Genomic DNA, 26842 nt, shown 5'->3' on the forward strand with positions numbered 1-26842 from the left:
ATATATATATATATATATATATATATATGTATACATATGTGTATATATTGTTAAAGCAAAGTTATTTTGCTAAAGGATGGGAAGGCAGACTTTTTTCGGGGAAACTACTACAGTGGAGTTTTGCAGTAGGGGAAAGAAATTGAAACAAAACAAGGAAAAGTGGAAACGATTGCCAAGGACTGGGATGGTGGTGCTGGCGGGGTGACCAGTGGATGGACAGGATGAGAGGGCCGGGTATTCCTTTTCTAAGTTGACCCAACCGTATTCTCGCTGAAGACAGGCTACAGTGACCAGATGCTACCTGGCGGGTGGGGATGGGCGGCTATAGAAGGTGGGGAATTCTGGCTAAACCCACTTAGTGGGATGCTTGCTAAAGCCGGGACTCTACCAAGACAGAGATAGAAGCCGACGTCCAGGCCTAGTAGGGCAGAGGGCTCAGCGGAGCCTGACTGGAGTTTGGTCATGGAGAGAATCTGTGTCTATATGCTTATTAACACATGTGCCCACAGCCGGGTGAGGAAGGCTGCGTCCAAGTGCTGTTAGGGGTGATGTGTCAGGTCAAATAGTCCACTGTTCTCACCATTAGAATCCAGAGCCCTGGGGTTGTCTGTGGGCGGAGGCCTTCTTCTCCGGGCAGTCCCGGACCCATTACTGCAGGGTGTGGCAGTAAAGCGCCCACACCCGGAGCCCTCGGGGCAACATGGGAATCCCAGTCTGGTCTCTACCTGCCCCGTGACCTTCAGGAAGGCATTTTGCTCAGCCTCAGCTGCCCCATCCTTGAGATGGGTGATGAACCTACCTACCTTGTCAGTTTCTTCTTAGGCCTGAACGGGCTCTGGGTTAACGGCCGTCAGTTCTCAGAAGTGAGCCTGCTGCAGGCGTGCAGGGGAGGAGAACGGAAGGGGACACGGGCTCGGGGGCTCAGGGCTGGAGACAGAATCAAGGTCACAGTGTGGCAAAGACACCCCCCCCCCCCCCGCAGGCCTTGGCAGGTGCTCTGGTCTCTTGGAGGACTGTCTAGGGTTAAGGATAACTTCCTGTAGTCCCAGGTTCTCTTGACAGATTTTATTGAGCTTTCTCTCTGCCTTATTCACCCCAATTACTTTTTTTTTTTTTTTTTTCCTGTTTGGCCAGGTGGCCTGCGGGATCTTAGTTCCCTGACCAGGGATCGAACCCGCGCCCCCTGCAGCGGAAGCGTGGAGTCTTAACCACTGGACCGCCAGGGAAGTCCTGGCATCTAGATTTGGGGCCTATTTGCTCTCTAGCCTAACTCTGGGGTAAGAGGATTGGCCACTCTGGGCTACGTGGGGAGTACAGAAAGTAAGAAAGTCAGGCTGTCAGAGGAGGAGCTAGAGGTTGAAAGGAGAAAGAGGGCCAACATCTGGCCTCGTGGAAGCCACTTAATGTTTATATATATTTAACCAACATAACAGCAAAACTTAAGGTCTATTAACTGTATGTAATTCTACACGTACATGCATTTTTACATAGTTATAGTTATAATCAGTACGTGAACTTCATTCCCTGTCACTTAACATTTTTAATATAAATATTTTCATGAATCACCACTGTTCATGTTTTTAAAAGGAGAATATCATTAATGATATTGCTTAGAATTCCCCCCCCTCAGCACTTCCCTGAGCATTTTGTTCTGATTTCACTTTCTCTCTATTATAAATAGTACAGCTATGAACATCTTTGTGCATGTAATCCTTGCTTCCTCTTTAGATACGTGGGATGTGCATTTCCCACAGTTGGGTGGCCAAGTCAATACATGTGAGTTGTTTGTTTTTTATTGAAGTGTAGTTGATTTACAATGTTGTATTTGTTTCTGGTGTACAGCAAAGTAATTCAGTTATACACATATGTGTGTGTGTGTGTGAATTTTTTTTCAGATTCTTTTCCATTATAAGTTATTACAGGATATTGAATATAGTTCCCTGTGCTATACAGTAAATCCTTGTTGTTTATCTGTTTTATATATAGTAGTGTGTATCTCTTAATCCCAAACTCCTAATTTATCCCTCCCTCTGCCCCTTTCCCCTTTGGTACCCATAAGTTTGTTTTCTACGTCTGTGAGTCTGTTTCTGTTTTGTAGATAAATTCATTTGCACTGTTTTTTAGATTGCACATATAAGTGATATCATATGATATTTGCCTTTCTCTGTCTGACTTACTTCACTTAGTACGATAATCTCTAGGTCCATGCATGTTGTTGCAGATGGCATTATTTCATTCTTTTTTTATGGCTGAGTAGTATTCCATTGTATATATATGTACCACATCTTTATCCATTTATCTGTCGATGGACACTTAGGTTGCTTCCATGTCTTGGCTATTGCAAATAGTGTTGCTATGAACATTGGGGTGCATGTGTCTTTTCGAATTACAGTTTTTGTCTTTTCTGGATATATGCCAGGGAGTGGGATTGCTGGATCATATGGTAACTCTATTTGTAGTTTTTTAAGGAACCTCCATACTGTTCTCCATAGGGGCTGTAACAATTTACATTCCCATCAACAGTGTAGGAGGGTTCCCTTTTCTCCACACCCTCTCCAGCATTTATTGTTTGTAGATTTTTTGATGATGGCCATTCTGACCGGTGTGAGGTGATACCTCATTGTAGTCTTGATTTGCATTTCTCTAATGATTAGTGATGCCGAGCATCTTTTCATGTGCCTGTTGGCCGTCCGTATGTCTTCTTTGGAGGAATGTCTATCTAAGTCTTCTGCCCCACGTGAGTCGTTTTCTATTCAACTAGCTTGCTCTTCAGGAAGCCAGTTCTGAATCAACAGGCAATTGTACCAGTTTAATGTCAAGCCCATAAACATAAGATTTTATTATTTTTCTCCAGGTATCTTGGCTGTTTAAAAGGTTTGTAGTGATACCTCAAAGTGGTTTTTATCAGCATTTTTAACTGCTGAGGATTTTCCCATCTATTTTTAATTTTCCCAAGTCTTTTCACACACAGGTGGCATCCTGTTTGCTGGACGGAGCATCTAAATTTGCACTAAAGTGAAAGCTGATCACTGCAGTGTACAGATTGAGGACACCGTCATACTTAATGGTTTCAATATCTGTTTACAGAAAGCAAATTTATAGTGTCTACTGGAGTTGCAAAGAGTAACAGATTGGGGGTTGGTAGGTGGAGAAGCTTGTCCAGGAGGATGTTTTGGTTGTTTTTAAGGTGGTACTGGATGAGGGGACTATACCTCTACTGTCAGACCTGGCTTTGTACTTTCTGATTGGAAAAAAAAAAAGTACTTGAGTTCTCTTTTCATTGTCGATCTTTTTTCTGTTTATTAAATGTATCGTCAAAGATAACAAAATTGTACATCGTCATGATTATTACACATATTAATATATAAAAGGCCAGTATTCCTTTTAGCGCTGCAGGGCTGGAAACTGATGTTTATGTGTAAGTTTTTGTGTGAGCAGAATTCTGGAGCCATATCGGAAAAGCAGTGTTCATCTGGAACCACCTTGCTGTGCGGAGACAAAGCCCCTAGTGGTGGGACTTGGGCTGCGGGCTGTGTTTGTTGAGCTAAAATGGGAAATCTGAGTGCTGGTCCTGCCTCTGCCACTTAAGAAAAGTGACCCCAGGCAAAGTGCTTGGTCACTTTTCCTCATCCTCCAAATGGGAGTGGTGTCTGCCTTGGGAGATAGTAGCAAGATAGCGAGGGTGCAGACACTCTAGAAAGGGGTGCATGGTGGGTGTTCTGTGCATGTAAAGACCACTGCTCTTTTTTTATATCATTTTTTAAAACTTTTTATTTTATATTGGAGCATAGCCAATTAACAATGTTGTGATAGTTTCAGGTGCACAGCAAAGCGACTCAGTCATACATATACATGTATTCATTCTCCCAATCTCCCCTCGCATCCAGGCTGCCGTATAACATTGAGCAGAGTTCCCCGTGCTATACAGTAGATCCCTGTTGGTTATCCATTTATTTATTTATTTTTTAAAATTTTATTTATTGGCTGCGCTGGATCTTTGTTGCTGCACGTGGGCTTTCTCTAGTTGCGGCGAGCGGGGGCTACTGTTTGTTGCGGTGCACGGGCTTCTCATTGTGGTGGCTTCTCTTATTTTGGAGCACGGGCTCTAGGTGCACGGACTTCAGTAGTTGTGGCGCATGGGCTCAGTAGTTGTGGCTCTCAGGCTCTAGAGTGCAGACCCAGTAGCTGTGGCGCACGGGCTTAGTTGCTCCACAACGTGTGGGATCTTCCTGGACCAGGGCTCGAACCCGTGTCCCCTGCATTGGCAGGCAGATTCTTAACCACTGCGCCACCAGGGAAGCCCCTGGTTATCCGTTTTAAGTATAGTAGTGTGTACATGTCAATCTCAAACTCCCTGACCATCCCTTCCTTCCACCCTTCCCCCTGGTAACCATAAGTTCGTTCTCTAAGTCTGTGAGTCTGTTTCTGTTTTGTAAATAAGTTGATGCGTATCATTTCCTTTTAGATTCCACATATAAGGGATATCATACGATATTTCTCTTTCTCTGTCTGACTTACTTCACTCAGTATGACAGTCTCTAGGTCCATCCATGTTGCTGCAACTGGCATTATTTCATTCTTTTTCATGTCTGAGTAATATTCCATTGTACATATGTACCACATCTTCTTTATCCATTCCTCTGTCGATGGACATTTAGGTTGCTTCCATGTCTTGGCTATTGTAAACAGTGCTGCCGCGAACATTAGGGTGCATGTACCCTTTTGAACCATAGCTTTCTCTGGATATATGCCCAGGAGTGAGATTGCAGGGTCATATGGTAGCTCTGTGTTTAGTTTTCAAAGGAACGTCCATACTGTTCTCCATAGCGGTTGTACCAGTTTACATTCCCACCAACAGTGTAGGAGGGTTCCCTTCTCTCCACACTCTCTCCAGCACTTATTGTTTGTGGATTTTTCGATGATAGCCATTTTGACTGGTGTGAGGTGATATCTTATTGTAGTTTTGCAAAAAAAGTCTGTTGCACTTTTTAAAAAACCTTGACTTGGAGGAAGGAGTGGGGTCCATCTCTTGCAGGGCAGCCCGGCAGCAATTTGAAACCAGCAATCCCGTCCTCGTTTCCCAGGACTCCCATCTCCCTTTAGCCTAAGGGTCTGCCTCTCAGGCTCCCCACGTTCTGAAAGTCCTGGGATGTTCACCATAGAACACAGTCTCTCAAACCTCGGGGCTGCGGGCCACCAGTTCTGTAGATGCAGTTGTTTCCATGGCCCGGGGGAAATCACTGTCCTTATTTTAGGGATTTTCTAGTAACCCCAAAACCACATTAACTTTTTGGGCAGCTATTTCATAGTGACTAACTGTGAGTTCACAGCTTAAACCCCATTTTTTAAGTCCATGCTGTTGCTAAACCACATCTTCCTCATCCCAGACTGGGGAAGATTTCTTTTCTTTTCTTTTCTTTTTTTTTTTTTAAGTCTACGTGAAGAACTTCACATTTATCCCATTTCGCTGGCTGCATTCTGTTCCCCTTGGCATGTCTTGCCTGCCTGTGCAAATGTCAGGGGCCCTTTGTGGTCTTCAACCAGAGTCACAATCTCCCCTAATCCCGTGCTCAATGTGGTGCTTTTTGTCTGATAACCACAAACTCCTTAATGCCAAATAAAGAGACGTGAACAGGACCCATTCAAAAAGCCATCGGTCCTCAGGTTAATACAGGCACGTGATCAGCAGTTGGTTGGGAAAACCCATTTGGCCAGTTATGAATTCACCTCCTTGTCACTTGGCCTCCTCATCTTCCTCTCAAGAAAATGGGGAAGAATTCAAAATACTCACCTGTAGTGTTGATTCATTATGGTACCGAATTTCCCAGCCCAACAACCAATTCTGTATCGCACAGAGAGAGAGATGGGATTTGCTGGAGCTGCAGGCTGGGAGAGAAGGAAGCCGCTGAGATTCGGACTCGAAGTAGAGAAGAGTTCAGTTTGAGGTTAACGAGGATAGAGTGTGGCTTCGAAAATTACAACTCTTCAGGAAATTGGAAAGTAACAGGAGCTCCTCGGATCGGAGGAATCAGCACATCTTAAAATTCTGTGCTGCTGTGCACCTTGTACGTTGCTATCTTGAAGTGCTGGGTGGCGATACCACTGCCGAGACCAGACAACATCAAGGGTCAGAGGCAGGCTCGAGGCAAGTGACTATAGAATCTGCCCCCATCCTACTCCCGGGTCACTCACTGTTCAGGCGGTGCGGTGCTGGAATCAGCTCTCACAACACGCGTTTCTCCCCAAGTCTGCCGTCAGTGAGATCATGTTGGTAGCTTGAAATCAGCGATGATGGAAGTATTGACACAAGAGAAATCGGCAAATGCTGCGGATCAGGCCATCTTTGCCCTGGATTACTGGTGAAACTCATGCCAAGGCCTTATGTGAGCCACTCTTTGGCCTCCTAGCTCACACCTGGCTTCATCCTACAGCCAAAATTATATTTTTTTAAGTGAAAATCTGCTTCTCCATGGGGTCTTATGTTGTCACCATCTCCTCTCATTTCCCAGCAACCCTTCAACACCCTCCTGACCAGCCCTGTATCATAGCACATGATTTCCCGAGCTTGCTGTGTCATCTCTTCCTGAGATCCAGGGGCCCCAGAGGCAAGTCCTCTCCTGTGATCATCTAATACCCAGCAGAGACGCCTATTAGATCCCATACCGTATGGTGGCTGCTTTGCTCTAGTCCTTTTCCTTTTTACGGTATTGTGAGTCTCAGCTGGACGGGGACCCTCTTCCCAGCTTTGTTTATCTTCATACCTCCGGAGTCTGGTGTGTCTCCTGAAATATAGCAAGGCAGAGAGAGAGAGAGAGAGAGAGAGAGAGAGAGAAGTGGAGGGGTGGGGGAGGAGGGAAAGGGGAGAAGAGGACAAAGAAGAAAGGCAGCAGGGTGGGGGCAGAAAAACGGGCCAGTCCGAATCACTCATGAGCTGGTCACCCAGGAGCAAGGTGAGTGGGACTTCTTGAAGGGCTGGGGAACTAGCGGCGCCCAGAAGTCACACAGGAGGTAAGAAAACTCTGCCCAGCTGCAGGGATCGATGTCCTTGGACCAGCGGGAGAACAGAGGTTCTGTTAACAAGGAAGGACAGGTGATGCGTCTCTGCCGCCCCCCTCCCAGCGCCCTGAGAGCCAGCTACGAGTCAGGTGACCTCTGGGTCGCAAAGTGCTGGCAACAGAATGATCTTGAGTGGGTCGTGTGTGCGGGGGGTGGCGAGCTGAAAATGTGGGAGACTCTCAATAAAGGGTTTTTGAATTACATTGAATGATATAGCTGGTGCTAATCACATCCTTCCTGGCTCCTTCCTTTGCAAGGTAATGGGGAGGGACGCTGGAGAGGAGGGGAGGGCCCTCACGGGAACTGGGGTTTGAAAGGGCTTGGAGCCGGGGAGGGAGCACAGCGTGGAGACAGTAGGGCCCAGCTTCCCAGACACACAGGCCTGGCTCCCCAAGATGGGAAGGTCATTGCCAATTCGTTAAATGGCTGCTCTCAGCAGGCCTTTGCAGAGGAAAGGCATGTGTTCCCCATTTTGTTGATGGGGAAACGGGCAAGAGGAAGTGACTCAGAGACAGAGTGGAAATAAAATGTGTGTCTCATGACATTCTGGCTTCTGCTAGACCCAAAGGGCTGGCGTTGCCACTGTGTCCTGTGTGGCCTCGGTCCACGCTTCTGTGGGTTCTCAGGACAGACGACGGCCCTCCATGTGAGCAGAGAGTAGGAGGTAGAGGTGTTCTTTTCAGGTGCCCAGGCAGGTGGAGAAGGTGGGTCTTGGAGGAAAGGCAGCCTCAGAGCCCTGGAGACAGGAGGGGCTGCCACCACCCCCTGAGCCTCGACTTACTGGGCCAGGTTAATTTTTTTAAGTGGGTGCTGGTATTGGGTTTCTGGTTCTTTCTTCTGCCAAGTCACAGGCGTTTTAAAAATACACGTGCCAGGAAGTTTACATAAGTAATCTCTGATTTTCCAGAAAGTTCTGCAGGATAGGTAATGTTAGCCTCCTATCCCAAGAGAGGAAACTGAGGTCTAGAGAGGTGACCTTGTCCAGATCACACAACTGGTAAGTGGCAGACACTTAAGGCCACCACATTGCCTAGCTCTGAAATCCATCGTGAGTAACGGCCTAGACTTCTGCAGCATGGCAGCCCCGAGGACATGAGTTTTAAATGCAGGTTCGAATGAGTCGGATGTGTGCGCCTTCTCCCTGACATCGTGCCACCTTCCTGACGAATGGTGCCCTTTCTGTGCTCCCTGAAATCATGGGCAGAACTTTCAGTCCTCAAGACATTTGCCTTTTACCCTTGGAACTCCCAGCGTCGCTCTCAAGTCTGGTTCCCGAAGAGGCCAAGCGTCGAGGCCAATTGGTAAAGGCTATCGTTGTCATTTCATAAATGAATTAACATTGAAAAACAAAATAAACAAACGAAAGGTGGAAAGACAAAGTTAGAATAAAAGACTGCCTCTCAAATGGAATACATTCAGCTTTATGATGGATTCTTTACAGTGTTATGATTTTTCTCATTTTGCCATGGACACGGCCAGACATCACCAGAGGCCATCATCTACCTGCCAGCTGCTGTTTGGGGACTCTGTCCCGTCCCAGCTTGACGTCTCAAGGCATCAGAGCCAGTTGGTGGCAGAGCCGGACACTAAGTCGTAAGCGTGGTGGCAGGACGTGACACCGGCAGCCCTCTCGCCATTGGCAACATGGTGGCCTTAATTCTCTGCCGCTTACCAGTTGTATGCTCTGGACAGTGACCTCGCTAGACCTCTCCGCCATTACCTATCCTGCAGAATCCTCCTAGAGAATTCGAGGTTACTTACATAAACTCCCTGGCACACAGTATGTGTTCAGCAAGACGTAACATTACCTTGCAGTGTCTTCAAGATCAAGAGTGTATTTTTCTGTGATGTTGACCCCTATAACCCTGACATCTTCCCCCACACCATGAACACAGCCCTGAGGACGGTGACAACCCAGGGGACCTGAAGGGACTTCAATCCTGCTTCAGTCTCCCCTCCCCCTTCAGGCAGGTGAATGTCTTGCCGTTCAGGAAGAGTGTCATTTATTTTCTTCCTGAAGACTTCAGGGACTCAGAGATTGTACAGCTTCCCTTAGCGCCCTTGGCAGGTCTTGGCCAAGACGTTCTTATAGCCAATCAAAACTTTTCCTGTTTTAATTTGAGCCCATTTCCTTGTGTTTGTTATTCTTTGGCTTTGCCTTGGGCAGATCTGGGGGTGGGGAGACAGCCGGAGCCCAGGGTGGCTCTGAGCCAGGGTTTTCTCCAGTGCCGTGGGACGGTCTCCGATGGTCTCTCCTCTGACAGTGCCCATAGGGTCTAGGGCAGGCCAGGATGCAGGGAGGGAGGATTGCCAGGCTGGGGTCCAGGTCTGGAGTGCGGGAAGGAGCAGGGGTTTTGGCCCACACACTTAGAGTCAGAGGATTTTGTGATCAGCAAAATCCAGAGACATGCTACTGATGAGAAATGCAAGTAATCAGGCAAAGTCTGGAGGGACAGGCAGGTTCTGTCGTCCAGAAACAGGAGCTGGAGTCAGCAGGTTGTTCTCGCGTCTTCCTAACTGCGCCCAGTGCCATATGTTGGCAGCTTGAAATCAGCCGTGGTGGGCCTGGAGAGCAGACCATGTGTGATGTTGAGGGCCGCGTTCTGCAAGACCCCCAAGACAGGGGACTGAGGCTTTCCTTGTATGACACCTTTCAGTTACTCTGCTTCAGAGAGTTTGGGGGGACCCCTCGGCAGTTCACTGCAGATCTGTAGTGAGAGTTGGAAGTTTTGGATGCCCTTGAGGGAGTCTCCACGTGTCAGCAGAGATGTGGGCACCACCTTTCTGGGCTGAGGTCTTTCAGCCAAACACCTCCAAGACCTCTCATGACCAAGTCCTAGCTTGGGAAGGGGTGACGCTCTCTATGCCAGGAGGACTCTGGATTCTTCACAGACTGGGGTGTTCCATGCTGGGTTGACACATTTCTTCTTGCATGGAGTTTGTGCCCACGTCTGTGGTTTCAGGAGATACTACTTTCTTCAAAGGCAGATGGGAAGGTGGGAAAAACTTTGAACTTGGATTCAAATCTGCTTTGGGATCCGAGTTTGCCACTCAACAAGCATGATCCTTGACCAGGTGGCTTAAAATTTCTTGAGTATGTTTTCTCATCTGTAAAATGGTCATAATCATCTCTGCACATCTCCCAGGATTGTCGTGCAAAACACATATGTTTCTTTTAAAGTTTTTAAATTGTAATTGTTTTTGGAATAGACAGTCCAAGGTTACCACCACTACAAAGGACTGAAGGCAGACCTGAGAGACTAGCATCGGTCTGAAGGCAAAGGTAGATCCCGGGTGACTGAAATGACTTTGCTAAAATATTTCAACGGGAGCCAGGTTGACTACTATAAATGATGGCTCCTGAACCAAAGGCCAGGAAAAAACTGATGATGGTAAGAAACCAGTGTCATCCGAGTGTGTTGGTGACGGCCAACACATCAGTCTAGGTTGGATGTAGAATATGAATACTTCTCTTTGATCAGGGACTGGTGGGGGCTGGCTCCTGCGTGGGCCAGGCACCGCCCAGTCAGGCTGGGAAAGGGGGGTCAACTATCAGGCTGTGGTTTCTCATCATCACATTTTTCTTTCCCTTAATACAGTTCATTTTTTCAGAGCAGTTTTAGGCTCACAGCAAAATTGAGCGGAAGGTCCAGAGATTTGCCACCTACCGCTTGCACTCAAACAAGCACAACATTCCCCACCAGAGTGGTACGTTTTTCACCATTTATGAACCTAGAGTGATGCATTACTATCACCCAAAGTCCATAGTTGACATCAGGGCTCAGTGTCGGTGTTGTGCGTTCCATGAGTTCCGACAAATGTATGATGACGTGTATCCATAGCTATAATATCATGGAGAGGATTCTCACTGCCCTCAAAATCCTCCACGCTCCTCCGGTTCATCTCTCCTTTCCCCCAGCCCCTGGCAACCACTCATCTTTTTACTGTCTCTATAGTTTTGCCTTTTCCAGAATGTCATATAGTTGAAACCATACAGTCTGTAGCCTTTTCAGATTGGCTCCTTTCACTTAGTCACATGCATGTAAGGTTCCTCCATGCCTTTTCGTGGCTTGCTAGAGCATATCTTTTGGGCATCGAATCATATTCCGTCGTCTGGGTGTACCATAGTAAGGTAAGATGTTAAGAATAGGGGAAACTGAGTGAGGGGTATATGAGAACGCTCTGTATTATCTTTGCAACTTTTCTGTAAATCTAAAACTAGTTTAAAATAAAAGGTTTATTAAACCAATGAAAAAATATTCCATTGTCTGGATGGACCACAGCGTATTTATCTGTTCACCTACTGAAGGACATCTCGATTGCTTCTAAGTTTTGGTAATTATGAATAAAGCTGCTATAGACATCCATGTGCAGGTATTTGTGTGGACATAAGTTTTCAGCTCCTTTGGGTAAATACCAAGGAGCATGACTGATAACTCACGTAAGAGTCTGTTTAGTTTTGTAGGAAACCATACAACTGTCTTCCAAAGTTTGCACCAGCGATAAATGAGCATCCCTGTTGCTCCACATGCTCGTGACACGTTTACATCCTCTTGGCCCCTCAAGCTTAAAAGTACTGCATCTCATTGCACCACTGGCCGTAACTGCAAGGTGAAAAGCACCGTGGGCGTCTAAGCCCTCCCCCTGCAGCCCTCTGCCCTGACCTCTGTCCTGGTGAAGCTTTCTGACTTGCTCTGCCTCCGATGCTGGGCTCTGCCTTTCAGAGAGGGCTCCTCTCCTTCACTCTCCTCTTCAGCCAGTGACACACATCACACGTGAAAGTGGAGCTTCCAAGATGGTATCAGCCAGATCTCTTGAATTTTACTGACATATTATTCCTACTTAACTGTTCTCTTTCAAACTCTCCCCTGGTATTTCAGGGAGTCCCCAGGGTGTCTCTGTGTGCTCACCAGCACCAGTACCCTTTGGGTGGGAATGCTGCCTGGGCTGGGGGGGGTATCTTCTGAATGGCACCCCAACCCCCTCACTGTGGATGTCCAGAAGCCACGTGGTGTGACCTGCAGTTGTGGGTATAACGGCCTCCTTCCAGCTCTGGGTCCACGTTCCCACTGGCCAACACGATGACACTGCTTGCACCCCTATTTTCCAAAAGGTCTTTGGGGTGTAGGCCCTTTGGCTTCCATTGGCATGATCTAGTCCCTGGGGACAGACACCATACGCTGCTCCATTTCTTTCCTACCCAGATGCCTGTTTCGCAAAACTGTGTCATGAGACCCCTGCCTGGAAATTAGTTTATACAAACAGATGCCCTGGGGTCATGGGGCCCGTGGCCCAGTAGACACAGGAGATCCTGAATCTAGGACCAGATGTGTGTGTGTTATTGATGGTTATATATATATATATATGCGGTTTGTCTGTATGACTAGAGTGTATGCTCTTTAGGGGCAAGACATCCTTCCCTCTTCTTCACATCCTGTAGCAGATATGTCACGGTCCCTGATGTCTGATGTCTCCTTGGGCCTTGCCATTTCAGTATTCTGCTAACTTTTACCTGCCAGCATCTGCATCTTTTTGCCTGGGGACTTCCTGTGGCTCTGAGTCCACCCTGCCCTTGTGCAGAACTGGCTCGAAATGCTGGGACAATGACTGTTAAGAAGTGGTGCGGCTCCCTCCCTCCCTGGCTGGAGCGGCTCTGCAGCGGGTGTTCTGTCCTGGCTCCCAGGGCCCCCAGCAGGGTTCCTCTGCGCTTGTCCAAGCGATCGCGCCATCGATAACAGTCTGCCTGCCTTTCCCTGTCCCTCACGTCCCACTCCCTAGTAGGTTTCCTGGGGTTGCCTCTCAAGCTACTTCCTCGGTTTCCTTATTGCAGGTCTGGGGAAACACACCCAGTGCATAGCAGAGGATTGGCCCAGGGGACAGGTCCAGTAGACATTGAAAAAAAGGCATGGATGCTTCTAGAATACACATACTAGTCTGTAAAATAAAGCAGACTGGATAGTCTTTTCTCCATCTGTCTTGTCCCAAATTCTGCCTGCCCAGGTGGACTCAGGCTGGCACTCTGCTCCTTGTCTGCCCGCCCTGACGGAAGGGACGTGTCCCGCTCCCTTCCTTGTCCTCATAGCATCTCTTTCATGTCTTCATAATACACGCTGGCTTTTTAAAGGAATGTCTCCTGACGTAGACGTAGTGACTGTCTACGTTTCCCTTTTAGTGCCCGGCAGTGTGATTGAATGAACAGAGACTTTGCTTCCACATCTAAAATATTTGACTCAACGTTTGTATTTTTTTAATTAATTTTTCTTGGAGTCTAGTTGATTTACAATGTTGTGTTCGTTTCTGCTGTACAGCAAAATGAATCAGTTATATATATATATATATACATATATCCAGTCTTTTTAAGATTCTTTTCCCATATAGGTCATTACAGAGTATTGAGTAGAGTTCCCTGTGCTCTACGGTAGGTCCTTAATAGTTACCTGTTTTATATGGAGTAGTATGTATATGTCAATCCCAATCTCCCAGTTTATCCCTCCCCACCCCCCTTTTCCCTCTTGGTAACCATAAGTTTGTTTTCTACATCTGTGACTCTATTTCCGTTTTGTAAATAAGTTCATTTGTCACATTTGTGTTTTAACTTTGCCAACTCCGTCCTTCAGCCCCCAGCTCTCGGTCTGAGGGATGTCCCCCTAAAATCACAGTCTCCTGTTACAAGGGAGAGATTCTTCTGTAAGAATGGGTTCCAAGTGAGAGCTAAGCTTAGTCTAGAAGAGGTTTCCAACCCAGCCTGAACGTTAGAAACATCCTTAGAAATTTAAAAATACCAGTGCCAGGCCTCCCACGGACAACCTCAGGGGCAATCTCTGGGCACAGGGTCTGCAGTTAGACTTTCTGGACAGCTTCCCAGGGGCCCCTAATGTGGAGCCAAGATCGACACCTCCAGTCTGGAGATAGAACTTCCATTGCTTCCTTTGGATATTTCTGCTTTAGACCAGTGGGAATAAACCCTACAGAGCTGTTTGTTGTGGGATCAAGAGGCCAGGACCAATCTGGCTGAGATTTGGGGTGATCTAAAGACTCCTAGGATTCTTATAGTCTACATAGATGTTAACCAATCTGCCATCAGAACTGGGCTGGATCTGGAGGCCCAGCCCCACCCCTTCGCCCCCCAGCAGAAAGACCTCGCAGGTTGGGCTGCCGGGGTGCTGTCCCTCTGTATGCGATGCATGGTGCTCTGGGAGATGACTTCCTGCGGGACTGAGGCTTCGAGCCCTGAAAGCCCAGGTTGGCGGCTGCGGGTGGGGGTGGGCGGAGCCCTCAGCTGCTAGGCTGGCCCCCCAACCTGGGCCCTTGCCTGTCTTTCCCATTCCAGTACCCTCCAGTCCACCCATTCTCCACTTCGATTCCTTCTAGGCTTCTCTCCCCTTGTCCCTGTTTCTCTCCTGCTATTTTCTACTGTCTCGCTCTTAGCTTTTTCTGCTCAGCTGTGCCTTGGAACCAGGCTGGGGCCGCCTCCTGTCAGAGCTGCGTTTGCAAAGTGTGGGCCCCTTGCCTGGGAGCCAGTGTGGGAGGAGAAGAGTGATGGCGGGAGGGGGCTGCTAGCAGAGAGCTCACAGCCTGCGCGAGCTCCGGGTCCAGGTCGACACCTGGCCGTTTACGCAAACCGCTCCTTTGTGCTTCTGCTTCCCCATCCACGAAGCCGGATGCCTTTAAGGGGAGTTTTCGGGAGTGGGAGCTTGTTGGGTGCTGTCCCTGGGGGATGAGGCGTGCGGGCCCACAGCACTCATTTCCGGGCTGTCCCTCTGCTGTCTCCGCAGGACTGCGATGTGCCGGTCCTAGCTGCCGTCTGAGAGGATGTCCGGGGTTTCTGAGGCCCTGAGCCGAGTGAAGGTGGGCACGTTGCGTCGGCCTGAAGGCCCCCCAGAGCCCATGGTGGCAGTGCCAGTAGGCGTGGAAAAGGAAGACGTGAGGATCCTCAAGGTCTGCTTCTATAGCAACAGCTTCAACCCTGGGAAGAACTTCAAACTAGTTAAATGCACTGTGCAGACCGAGATCCGGGTGAGTGTGGTGGGTGCTGCCTGCTCCGTCCGTTTGTCTCTCTCTCCCTCATCTTCCTGGGCAGCTGAGCATCCCTCCTTCAGCCTAGCAGGCTCTCCTGTATCCACCACCTGGGCTGGGGGCCCTGGAGGGATGTTCTCAGCCTGTGGCTCCAGGCCTCCTCTCCTCTCCAGGGTTCTGCAGCCTGAGGCACAGATTGCGTAGCCTTTGTTTGGAGCCCAGATCGTTTGCTCAAGCTTTGATCTATCTCCTTTCAACTCATTCGATATTTATGACATTTGAGGCTCTGCAGGGGATGTAAGCTCCCCCCACCCTCAGAGGGTTTACACTCTCAAGGAATTGGAATACACACGTGATTGCATTGAAAATAGATCAGGAGTGGTTTAGGACATGGGCTGGGTGCTTACAGAAGGGAGCTGTGAGGCGTTTAGAGGATGCTAATGAACTAGAGGTGCCCTCAACCAGGGGCATGGTTGCCAGGCCCTTTCTGAGGCAGTGCTTCAGCTGGCTCACTTTCACCCAGGGAATCGGTTTTGCAAATCCAGGAGTCCACAGTCATCAGGGCACCTAGACACCAGGAAGCAGTTCTCTTTAGCCACATGTGTAAGAACTTGTCGTCCGAAGCGGAGTCGCAATACACGGATTGATTTTAAATGCCTACGTTTATTGAATAATGACTGTATACATGCCTGAATCAATCCCTTTACATTATCTCATTGAATCCTCCCCACAACGCCACGAGGTAGATACAATGAGGATATCCTTTTCCACTGCTCAGAATATTCCTTTCCGATGATGCAAAAGAAAGCCAAATTGATGCTCCAGAGGTTGCTTAGTGGGTTTGTAATTGGCACAAAGGAAGCAGGAGAACCTTGCGAAAAACTACCCAGGTCTGAGAAAGCTGGATGAACCATCTCCAATCCTCTCATCACTAATCCTTCCCTGTCCTGGAAGTCAGCATCCCCCAAACTCAGTCAGCATCTTTTCTGGTCGATGCTGGCAGCAACCTCTCCACGTCTGTCCCTTTGGCTGCCTTCTGTCTGTAACAGCACACGCTGTACTTCAGTACACCCGAGCAGAATGTAACGGATTAGGTCACTGTCTTAGCCACTTGTCACAACTGATTATGGTTTGGTTCTTCCCTGTTTCCTATAACTGATTTGATTAGGGCCTTGTTTGCATCTTATGGTTCCAGATCTGTAGGTACAATTGTGTCCCGAGAGCAAGCCCTGGGCACCTTCCTCCAGGAGGATGTTTTCATGTCTTCTTAACTATCTGCTTCTTGAGTCTTCCTTTGGGTGTACCATCTTTACAGATAGATGATGCCATCTACTGTGGGGTTTACGAGTTTAATTTTCAGGAGGCAACCTGATTCCCATGTTTGGAGCACCTCCCTGCCTTTTTGTGCTGAAACCCAAAGAGCATCTGGTTAGACCAGATTAGGATGTGTTCTGTGGCATTATGGTGAAAAGGGACCCTAAAGGATTGGTAGATTTGAAGAGGCAGTGCTGAGGAGAGCAGGGGGCTTTCCAAGAGGAAGGGACAGCAAGAACGAAGGCAGGGAGACTGCTCATGGGAGCCTCCAGGGAGGCTGGAGCATGGCTTATATTTAGAAATATCTAAAATCAAGATCAGAAAGGAAATTTGATGGCCAATAAGGGAGGGCCTAGAATATCAAGCTAAGGAATTTGTATTTGGACAGGTATTAGAAGCACACAGCTTTTAAGCAGGGGAGAAGCTTTCCTGAAGCTGTCTGACGTCTTGCTAGGTGTCTAAGGGGAAAAAATACAATAGCCTACAGAAAGGGCAGTGAGACCCAAGCTTAGGAAGAATGGCTAGCTCGTGAGGCATTTACCTGGAGGGGTGTGAGAACAGAGGTGGAAAAAGAACAAAGAAAGAAGTGATAGCCTTCTAAGCGTTTATGTCCTAGCCTTCTGATTTTGCCTGTTTCCAATCTGTCCTGTAGGCAACATGTAATCTGCTTATTGCAAACAGCCATGGCTTTCAAATCACCTAGACTTTGAGCCTGATACTGTTCCACCCTTACTGGTTTTATGGCCTTAGACCCAGCACTTAACTAACCTGGATCAGTCCCTTCACTTGGAGATTATGCCCACCTGTAACCTTGTTGTAAGGATCAGAGATGATAGAGGAGAAGCATCCAGCATATAGCAGGAGCTCAATCATTGGAAGCTGTTGACTGTGTGGGTCATTACCCTGCTCAAGAATCTCCAAGGGTTTCTAATCACCCATAGAATAAAGTTCAAATCATCTTCTTTTAGTGTTTATCCACTTATCGGTCATATTTTCAAATAAAGTAAGATGATCAGCTTTGTATTTTGAAACAGTATGTAGTGTCCTGCAAGATGTTAAGACGTGCATGCTGGAGAAGGGGTTTTTTTTTTGGTCAAAGAAGTTTGGGAAATGCTTGGTTAAACAATTCTGAACCAATTCCTTTATGACAGGACTTCTCGGAGTCTTAAATATGCTGTCATGCATAGTGGGTCACCAAGAAAGAGCCACAGAGGTGGTGTTTTCTTAAGTCAGCCATTTCTTATTTGCCTAAGAAATCCTTCTCTTAAAAGTTGGACAACCAGTTCTCTAGGAAATCATTTAGGGATCCGTTTTTCCTAAACTCTGACCAAAGTACAAAAAGTGTAGGAGAGAGGAAAAGCTGGTGAAAGGGAGATGGATTAGGAAGCTGTGGCCATAGTGTGGGTGGGAAATGATGAACTAGGGGGGTGGCATTGGGAACAAAGACAAGTCCACGGATCTGGGTGCATCTAAATAGGCAGGGTCAACAGAACTTGATGATTAACTAGAGGTAGGGAGGAAGAGAAAGGAGGGAGACAAGGACGACTCAAGCTTTTGCTTGAATGGGTGTTGATGCCATTCATTGAGATGCCAACAGAGAAAGGAAGGGTGTTCTGAGATTTCAGCTTTACGTGTGTTGTGTTTGAATTGTTTATGAAACACACTCGTAGAGGAACGTGGGCCTGGAGCTGAGGAGGGAGAAAGTACCTAGAGGTGAGGACTTGGGAGTCATTATGCGATGGGTACCATGCGAATAGGTAGGATCACCCATGCAGAATGAGCAGGGCCAGAGAAGGAGTTCCAATTAGGAAACCTTGGGAAACTGACCTCTACGTGGCTGATAAAGAGGGGCAAATGAAGGGGAAAAGGAAGAATCATCCAGAGAAAGGTGAAAAGGACCAAGAGAACAGGAAGGAGACAGAAGCAGAGACAACTTTGAGGAAAGAGGGGTTAGCGGTGTCAGACACTCAGAAAGGTCAAATCAGATGAGGCTAAAAATAGGTTCATTGGCTTCAGCAACGGGTGCTATGATGCTCTTTTACTGGGCGGTTTCAGTGAAGCAATGGGGGCAGAAGCCATTGCGCAGTCAGTTGGAGAGTGGAGACAGTGAATGTTACCATTTCAGAGAGGTTTTGCTCATGAAGGGAAGGAAGGAGGAAAAGGCAAGAGGAACAGTGTTACCGGCAGAGGAAATAGCATGTGCTAAGATCCGGAAGTGACCAGCACATGTGTCAGGTTTGAGGCTAAAGGATGTCCAAAGTTGACAAGTTAGACCATGTTATTGATTTTGGATTTTACCCCCATCTTCCGTGGGAAGCCACTGATATAGTTTAAACATGTGAGTGATATAAGATTGCATTTTTAAAAGGTCACTTGTGTTACATAGTGGAAAATAGACTAGAAAAGGCAAGAATGGGTGTGAGGAGATGTTAGGTGGCTATTGGAGTGATCCAGATAAGAGATGATGATAGCTCAGATTAGGATTGTAGCCACGGAGATGATGATGATGTTGATCATGATGGTGATGATAATGTTGATGGTGTTGATGGTGGTGGTGATAATGATGATGGTGGTGGTGGTGGTGGGGATGGTGATGGTGTCTATGGTGATGATGATGATGATGATAATGTCGATGCTGTTGATGATGATGGTGGTGGTGGTGGTGGTATGGTGTTTATAGCGATGGTAGTGATGATGATGGTGATGGTGGTGATGATGATGATGATGATGATGTCAACGCTGTTGATGGTGGTGGTGGTGGTGTATGGTGTTTATAGCGATGGTAGGTGACGATGATGATAGTAGTGCTGCTTATGGTGGTGGTGGTGGTGATAATAGCAGCTACCCTTTTGAAAGCACATCATATGCATTATCTCCTCGACTTCTCAGAAGAACCCTATGAAGCACATACTATTATTATCTCCATTTTATATATCAGGAAACAAGGTTCAGAAGAGTTAAGCAAATTGCTAGTAAGTGGTGGAGACTGTTTTCAAACCCAGGCAAGCCACCTCCAGAGCCTTCACTCTTAACCACCACGGTCTATGGAGAGAAGTGATTGTAATCCAGAAAATTTAAGGGAGGAAAATGAAAGGTTTTGCTGATGGACCAAAGATGCAGGAATAAAGAAGAGGGAGGTGTCAAGAACAACAGCCCCGGGAATTCCCTGGCAGTCCAGTGGTTAGGACTGCACGCTTTCACTGCCGAGGGCCCGGGTTTGATCCGTGATCGGGGAACTAAGATACTGCAAGCCACACGGCATGGCCAAAAAAAAAGGAAGAAAGAACAGCAGGCCTAGTTCAGGTGGAGAAAGTCCCACTCCCCAAGATGAAGAACACTTAGGAGAAACTGGTTGGGGAGTGGAGAACTCACAGGTTCAGTTTTGGACCTGTCAAGTGCAATTGGGATGCTCTAACATTTTCACGTTACATTAAATATGTGAAAATGTCGAGTAGGCTTTTTGATATGTGATTCCAGAGGAAAGAACTGGGCTGGAGAGAGACGTTTGAACCTTCTCAGCCTCTGGGTGGTGGTTAAAGCCATGGCTATGGGTGAGTTCATTAATGAAGTAATCCTGAATAATTTAATCATCCATTTCACAAGTATGTGTTGCAAGGGCGAAAGAACGACAGAAGGGATTGCCTCCAATTAGATCTAAAACATTAAGTGCATGTAGTACTACTCTGTGGGTAGACAAGACAGCAGTGCAGCAAGATTTACCCAGCCTGTTTGAAGAGTTTGGACAGATTGAATCCATTAATGTGATTCCTCCCAGAAGCTGTGCTTATGTCTGCATGGTTCATTGACAAGATGCATTTTGGGCTCTTCAGCAACTTAGTTTCATGTCATATAAAATTGAGTCCAAGGTCATTAAGATAGCTTGGGCTTTAAACAAAGCTGTAAAAACAGAATACAAAACAATTCTGGGATGTGGATCTTGGAGTTACATGTATACCACGGGGAAAAGTACCTGACACCAGGCTGGTTATGACCTGGAAGTATCATCAAATCCCAAAACCCAGAGGGCACTCCCTGCTTTCAATAGGTTTTGAGGCCAAGGACTCACACTAATGAATGACATTGACCCCCAGTAATCAATAAACCTCTACAAATGGAGGCAAGAGCTCTGACAAGAAGACAGAGATTCTGTGAGAGCATAGAAGGCAAAAGAGCTTGGTCCAGACGTCAAGGAACTGCTTTGCTATTCTGGGCCTGTTTGTAGATGCTGTGTGTGGTCGTGTAGGTCCAGACCAGCTTCCCTGCCTTAGAATCTCCTGGACCGACCCCTCCCACCTGCTGCTTCCACAGAGCATTTCTTGCAGTCTCCTTGCCTAGCTGGGCTGCATCCTCTAATGGGTTTTTCTACTTCCAGCTCTTGATTTTCTTTCACCAACTTCTTTGTGTCAAAGTACTGCCAGCCCTTTCAAGCTTGCCAAGCACTTGTCCTTCCATAAGAACACTCCTAAAATTCTGACACCTCCATACAGCTGTGTCTGATCAAATAGAAGCAATGGAGAATCGCCCTGGCACAGTCCATGTGGTAAAACATTTCCAAAACATGGTTACTCCATGGCATACTTGCTGATTTCATGTTTTCCTTTTTAGTCTCAGCTTCTTTCTACACAAATGTAATCTCCTCAGATGCTTTCTCTGGGTTGTTCAAAGCTATGAAAATAAGCTCTGGCCCTTGTGCTTAGGACCCAACAGAAATTAGACAGGTGTTGGAGGGAAGGGAGCAATGTGCCGAATGAGAAATGGATTTTGTTCTTCTTGATTTTCCATTTCCCTTTTGTTTGATATTCATAGGAAATTGGGTTTGTTTGGGAGCTCTGGAGCAAGTGGAGTCTTCTATCATTAGGTATTTTTCTAACATGCTAATTTGCTTGTCTGGGAAAGGGGTTAAGATAACACTTTGTAAACAACCAGCAGAGTGCCACCCAGACGTGCCCACACAGGACGTCTCTCTTTGACTCTTACAGCCTCTCCTTCATTTCTCTCTCTCTCTCTCCCTCTCCCTGCTCCTTTTCCCATCTCCTCTTACCCTCTTCGGGGTAGGTTGACCATATGTCCTGGTTGTATCAGACAGTCCTAGTTCACACACACTGTCCGGGGATGACCATGAACAGTGCCCCTGCCAATCTCAAGGGCATCATGATTCGGGGGATAAATGGTCACCTCCTGCTTGCTAATTGCCTTTCTCACTCCTCTCTGCCTGGCACACTGACTTGCTGGCTCGTGGTGTCTTTCCCTCCCCTGCTGACCCCAGCTGATCCACTCCCTGCATGGGCCCATCTCTGTCCATCAGTGGACCCTCTGTGTCTCATGCAGGAAGGAGGGCCTTAAGCAGAAAATGAGGCAGTTGTGTGTGACGTGGTGTACTTCCGACGACGCCAGCAGAGCGCCCACGTTCAAAAACCCTCTCCCTGGCCAGCCTCTATCGTGCTGAAAAGCCACGATCAAGACCCACCCTTGTTTTGTCCCGAAGCATCACCCCACTTCGCATCCACGTTTACATCCCTGGGAGGGTTAGAGACGGAGCCATCCTGTGCCCTTCCCGCGGGTCCAGTGGTGTCCCCTCCCCTCTACAGCAGGGATTCCAGGCTGCGGGGTGGGCAGCAGGTGCCGCTCGCCTGGTGTGTGAGGAGAGCACAGTCCAGTCCCAAAGGCAGCCTGCTCTACACATGCCTGGACTAACTGCCCTCCCTGTAGATTCGGTGGTCATACGGTACATTCCAGAATATTCCCAGAGAAGGAGATTTCAGATACTGCGACCCACTGGCCCTGCACTAGACTCATCAGACATTCATCCCAGTTCCTTTCAAGTTTAAACCTATCACTTAAACAGACACAGGGTGTTACGGATTGAATGTGTGCTCCCCCCAATCCGCCCCCACCCCGCAAATCCGTATGTTGAAGCCCTAACCCCCCAATGCAGTGATACTAGGAGGTCGGCTTGAGGTTGTGACAGTTGGGCTCCCACGATGGCTTAGTGTCCTGAGAAGAAGGTGAAGAGACCAGAGCTCTCTCCCCTGCCGTGTGAGGGCACAGCCAGAGGGCGGCTGTCTGCAAACCGGGAAGAGCGTGCCCACCAAGAACCCAGTCTCCTGGCCCCTTGATCTTGGACTTCTCAGCCCCTTGAACACCGAGGAATAAATGTTGTCATGTAAGCCACCCAGTGTGTGGCCATCTGTTGTAGCAGCCCGAGCAGACACAGGGGCAGCAGCTCCCTGTGGTCAGAGGAGAGTCTCCAGGCCACAGTTAGTGGGCCCACGTCCTTTGTTTCCAGAGCAGTCCCCTCTGCCCTCTTCACAGGTCTCCGCGGGCAAGACCATGAGGCTGAGGTGCAAGAGGAAGGCACTTCATGACTCCTTGTCCCGGGAAGCTGCTGTCGCTAAAAGAAAGGTTACCCTAAAGAGAATAAGGGAGCCACACGAGGCCAGCCCCCCATGCGCGAGAACAGCCCTGGGGAACCTGAGACAAGGGTTTCACCCAGGAAACCGTGGGCCGACACCACAGAGACACTCACAGTGCTATGAAAAGAGGCACACTCACAAGGACCCCCTCCTTTCTGCACCCCGTCCCCACTTCCTGCGTGTGCGCGGCAGGCCCGCCCACCCAGCCCCGACACCTGCAGAGGCAAGCTGGAGGCCGACATGCGGCATTCTGGGCCCCTCTATTCACTGTGCGCCCAGATTCATTCTGTCCACAAATTAGCAGCCAGGTGCGGGTGCTTACGTTTCTATTTTTAAACAGCAGTCACACTGCTGAATGTCCTTGTTAGGTACAGGCTCTTACCACATCCAAATGCAAGCTTTCACAGTAAGTTACGTTAACTTTTATTATTTTGCTCTTCAATCTCTTTTTTTTTTTTGAATTTTTGAATTCCGTTTTATTTATTTTTTATACAGCAGGCTCTTATTCGTTATCCATTTTATATATATATTAGTGTATATATAATTTTTGGAAAATTATCCCTTAGCTGTGTGAAGAACTCAGAACTCGTATTGCTGCTGTTGTTTGTCTCCTAGGGCTGCTGTAACAAATTACCATGATCCTCATGGCCTAAAACAACAGAAGTGTGTTCTCTCGCAGTTCCAAAGGCCGGACTGTATCAAGGGGTCGCAGGACTGGGCTCCCTCCAAGGCTCTAGGGTGGAATCCTTCCTGGCTTCCTTCAGCTTTTGGTGGCTCCAGGCTTCCTTGGCTTATGGCTGCACCACTCCAATCTCAGCCTTCATCTTCGCATTCCTTTCTCTTCCTTCTGTGCGTCTCTCCTCTGTGTGTCTCTTATAAGGACACTTGTCATCGGATTTAAGAGCCCCTCAGATAGTCCAGAATGATCTCATCTGGAGGTCCTGAACTTAATGGCATCTGCAAAGACTCTTTTTCCAGATGAGGTCACATTCACAGGTTCCAGGCCATGGACTCATCTTCTGGGGGCCACCATTCAAGCCACGACAGCCCTCAGTTGGGATCACTATGGCAGTTGCTGGCACCCCCATTCAGGGGCACACAGGCACACGTACACAGCACACAGGGTGGTATGAGCATTTTGCACACGTATGCACACCCACAGTGACGCGAGGCTGAGTGTCGGAAAGTGACCACAGGCTGATGAAAGCCCATCACTTTTCCTTGCCCTTTCCTGGGATTCTCAGTTGCCGGCCAGCTGTGGGTTGCCCCCTCCCTGGCCTGATTCCCGTGACACTGACAGGCTGTATGTCGCCACAGGCTGGTCCCTTGTCACTCCTCAGGTGATCTCATCCAGTCACATAGCTTGCAATTCTCATTTTACCCAGTGGTGCCCAAATCTGAAACGCTGGCTCCAGCCTCCTCCCATGACTCCAGGCCACACGTCCACCTGCCATCTTTGCTGGCCGCCCAGCCTCCGTGCGAAGAATCAGCTCAGAATCCTCTCCTGAAACTCTGCTTCTCCTCCAGTCTGTCCGGCTCCACTAACTGCAGCTCTGTTCTTTCAGTTATTTTGTGTCTCAGGCTTTCGACCTAGGAGTCTTCCTTGAACTCTTTCTTCCTCTCACGCTCTGTGCTTCACCCATCAGGAAATCCCGTCTGCTCGACCAGCCAAACGTATCCGGATTCTGACCATTTCCTTCTCGCCACTTCCGTTGCCTCTTCCCTGGTCCAGGCTGTCAGCATCTCTTACCTGGAATAACGCATTCACCTCCGAACTGCCTCTGCCCTTATCCCCCTGTGATCCATTCCACAGGTAGCGGCCATGGTGAATTTTTAAAACACAGGTCAGTTGGAGGGATATACTTAAGGTATAGCTTCGAGCATATCACTGCTCTACTTTAAACTCTCTGACGACTACTTTCCTCGCTCAAAATAAGAGCCAAAGTGCTTACCCTGGCCTGCGACAGGGGTCAGCCAGCAAGGCCTGCAGGCCAAATACGGCCCACGGCCCTTTTTTGTAAATAAAGCTTTATTGGGGCAAAACCCCGCTCAGTTGTTTACTACTGTTTATGGTGCTTTTGAGCTACAAGGGCAGAGTTGAGTAGTTGCAACAGAGACCATCTGGCCCACAAAGCCTAAAATATTTACTACCTGACCGTTTATAGAAAAAGTTAGCCGAGCCCTGGCCTGGCCCTTCTGACCTTTTTCCCGCATCACTTTCCTCCGTTCCCTCCCCACCTCAGCCGCGCTGGCCTCTTCACAGTCACCCAGATGTGCCAAGCACACAGGGCCTCGTAGATGCCCACCTCGGGGTCTCTGTGCAACCTGGTCCCTTTGCCTGGAAGGGTCTTCCCCCACGAGGCCACCCCTCTCTCCCTGACTTCCTTCAGGGATCCATTCAAGTGCCCCCATATCACAGAGGACTTTGCCGGCCACTCCATGTAAAATAGCAACCCCCTAGGGCTTCCCTGGTGGCGCAGCGGTTGAGCGTCCGCCTGCCGATGCATGGGACACAGGTTCGTGCCCCGGTCCGGGAGGATCCCACGTGCCGCGGAGCAGCTGGGCCCGTGAGCCATGGCCGCTGAGCCTGCGCGTCCGGAGCCTGTGCTCCACAGCGGGAGAGGCCACAACAGTGAGAGGCCCGCGTACCGCAAAAAAAAAAATAATAAAAAAATAACAACCCCGCCCAACCCCTCCCCCTGCATCATTCTTGGGCCCTTACCTGCTTTGTTTGTCTTCCTGGCACTTATCAGAACCTGAGATATTATTATGCTTATTTGTTTATTGTTAACCCCCAATAGAAAATAAGCTCCATGAGAGACGGACGTTTTGTTTCCCCAGTTTGCTGAATTAATTAATGAGTAGCTATTTAATGATGGATGGATGGATGGATGGATGGATGGATGGATGGATGGATGGATTCCAGTTACGAAGCCCACAGAGACTGGTTAGAATTCCATGTCTCAACTCCAGATTCCAGTAAGGGAGAGGGAGCTTCAGGCTGACCTGGTGTGTACAGGGGGCGGTGTCTGGGGTCAGTGGCATTAAATGCCAAGGGGTGCTGTGAATGGGGTGTAGGCAGAGGGGTTCCTATAACCACCACTACAGTCTTCCCAGATGAGGCAAGCGATCTGAAGTCACCAGGGGGGTTGAAAAATATCAGTTGTCCAAGTCGCATCCAAATTCACTGACTCAGAAGCTCAGGGGTGCCGGGACTGGCCCCTGCCCTGAAGTACCCACTTCTGCCTGCAGGGTGCCTACCTGGCTCACATGCCTTGGGGTGAGGATTATCAACCATCCCCCAGGTGGGGCGGAGCCCCAGGGTAAGAAGTCATGGTAGAGGATCTGAGAACTCACAAGACACTCAGAGTCTTGGAGGGTCTGTGAAAGGATGACAGCAGCAGGCTCGATGGGGCGGTGTTGAAGACGGGGAGTGTAGGTGGGCATCAGGTGCTTGGAGGGGCCACACTGTGCTCCTGTTTCCCTCATCCAAGCACTTGACAGGTTGTATCGTAATTGTCTCTCGTCAGTCTCTACACGGAGGTGGCCTCCTGGAAAGCAGGGATTATATACTGCTCACCATTATCTCCCCAGTGCCTACTTAGAGCCTGACACAAAGTAGACACTCAGTAGATGTCTGTATAGTAGTGAATGAATGAACAAGTGAATGAGCGGAGCCTACAGAGCACGAATGAGACTAGGAATCTCCTACATCACTTGACAGAAAGACCAGATAGGTACGGGGAGGGGGAAGGGTGAGCTGGGACGAAGTGAGAGACTGGCATGGACATATACACACTACCAGACGTAAAACAGATAGCTAGTGGGAAGCAGCCACATAGCACAGGGAGATCAGCTCGGTGCTTTGTGACCACCTAGAGGGGTGGGATAGGGAGGGTGGGAGGGAGATGCAAGAGGGAGGAGTTATGGGAACATATGTATATGTATAACTGATTCACTTTGTAGTAAAGCAGAAACTAACACACCATTGTAAAGCAATGATACTCCAATAAAGATGTTAAAAAAAAATGGAAAGAAAAATT

General features: G+C 48.3%; 1 protein-coding gene across 13 annotated transcripts in view; it reads left to right on the forward strand.

Moving 5' to 3' along the window:
- Nucleotides 1-26842, forward strand: part of PTK2B (protein tyrosine kinase 2 beta) — a 127257-nt gene that overhangs the window by 51061 nt on the left and 49354 nt on the right. For 8 of the 13 annotated variants that reach the window (XM_059071717.2, XM_059071715.2, XM_059071720.2 and 5 more), the window contains exon 2: nt 14832-15072. The exons of 2 other annotated variants lie outside the window; for them this stretch is intronic. In XM_059071717.2, coding sequence (XP_058927700.1) covers nt 14869-15072 — 204 coding nt within the window. In that variant the 5' untranslated portion in view covers nt 14832-14868. Of the gene's footprint in view, nt 1-3887; nt 3928-14831; nt 15073-26842 lie in introns of all 13 variants that reach the window. 3 more of the 13 variants (XM_067039935.1, XM_067039938.1, XM_067039932.1) reach the window with 1 other exon arrangement.

The sequence above is a fragment of the Kogia breviceps genome, chromosome 8 (genome assembly GCF_026419965.1).
Source record: "Kogia breviceps isolate mKogBre1 chromosome 8, mKogBre1 haplotype 1, whole genome shotgun sequence".
In the NCBI taxonomy this organism is placed as follows: Eukaryota; Metazoa; Chordata; class Mammalia; order Artiodactyla; family Physeteridae; genus Kogia; species Kogia breviceps.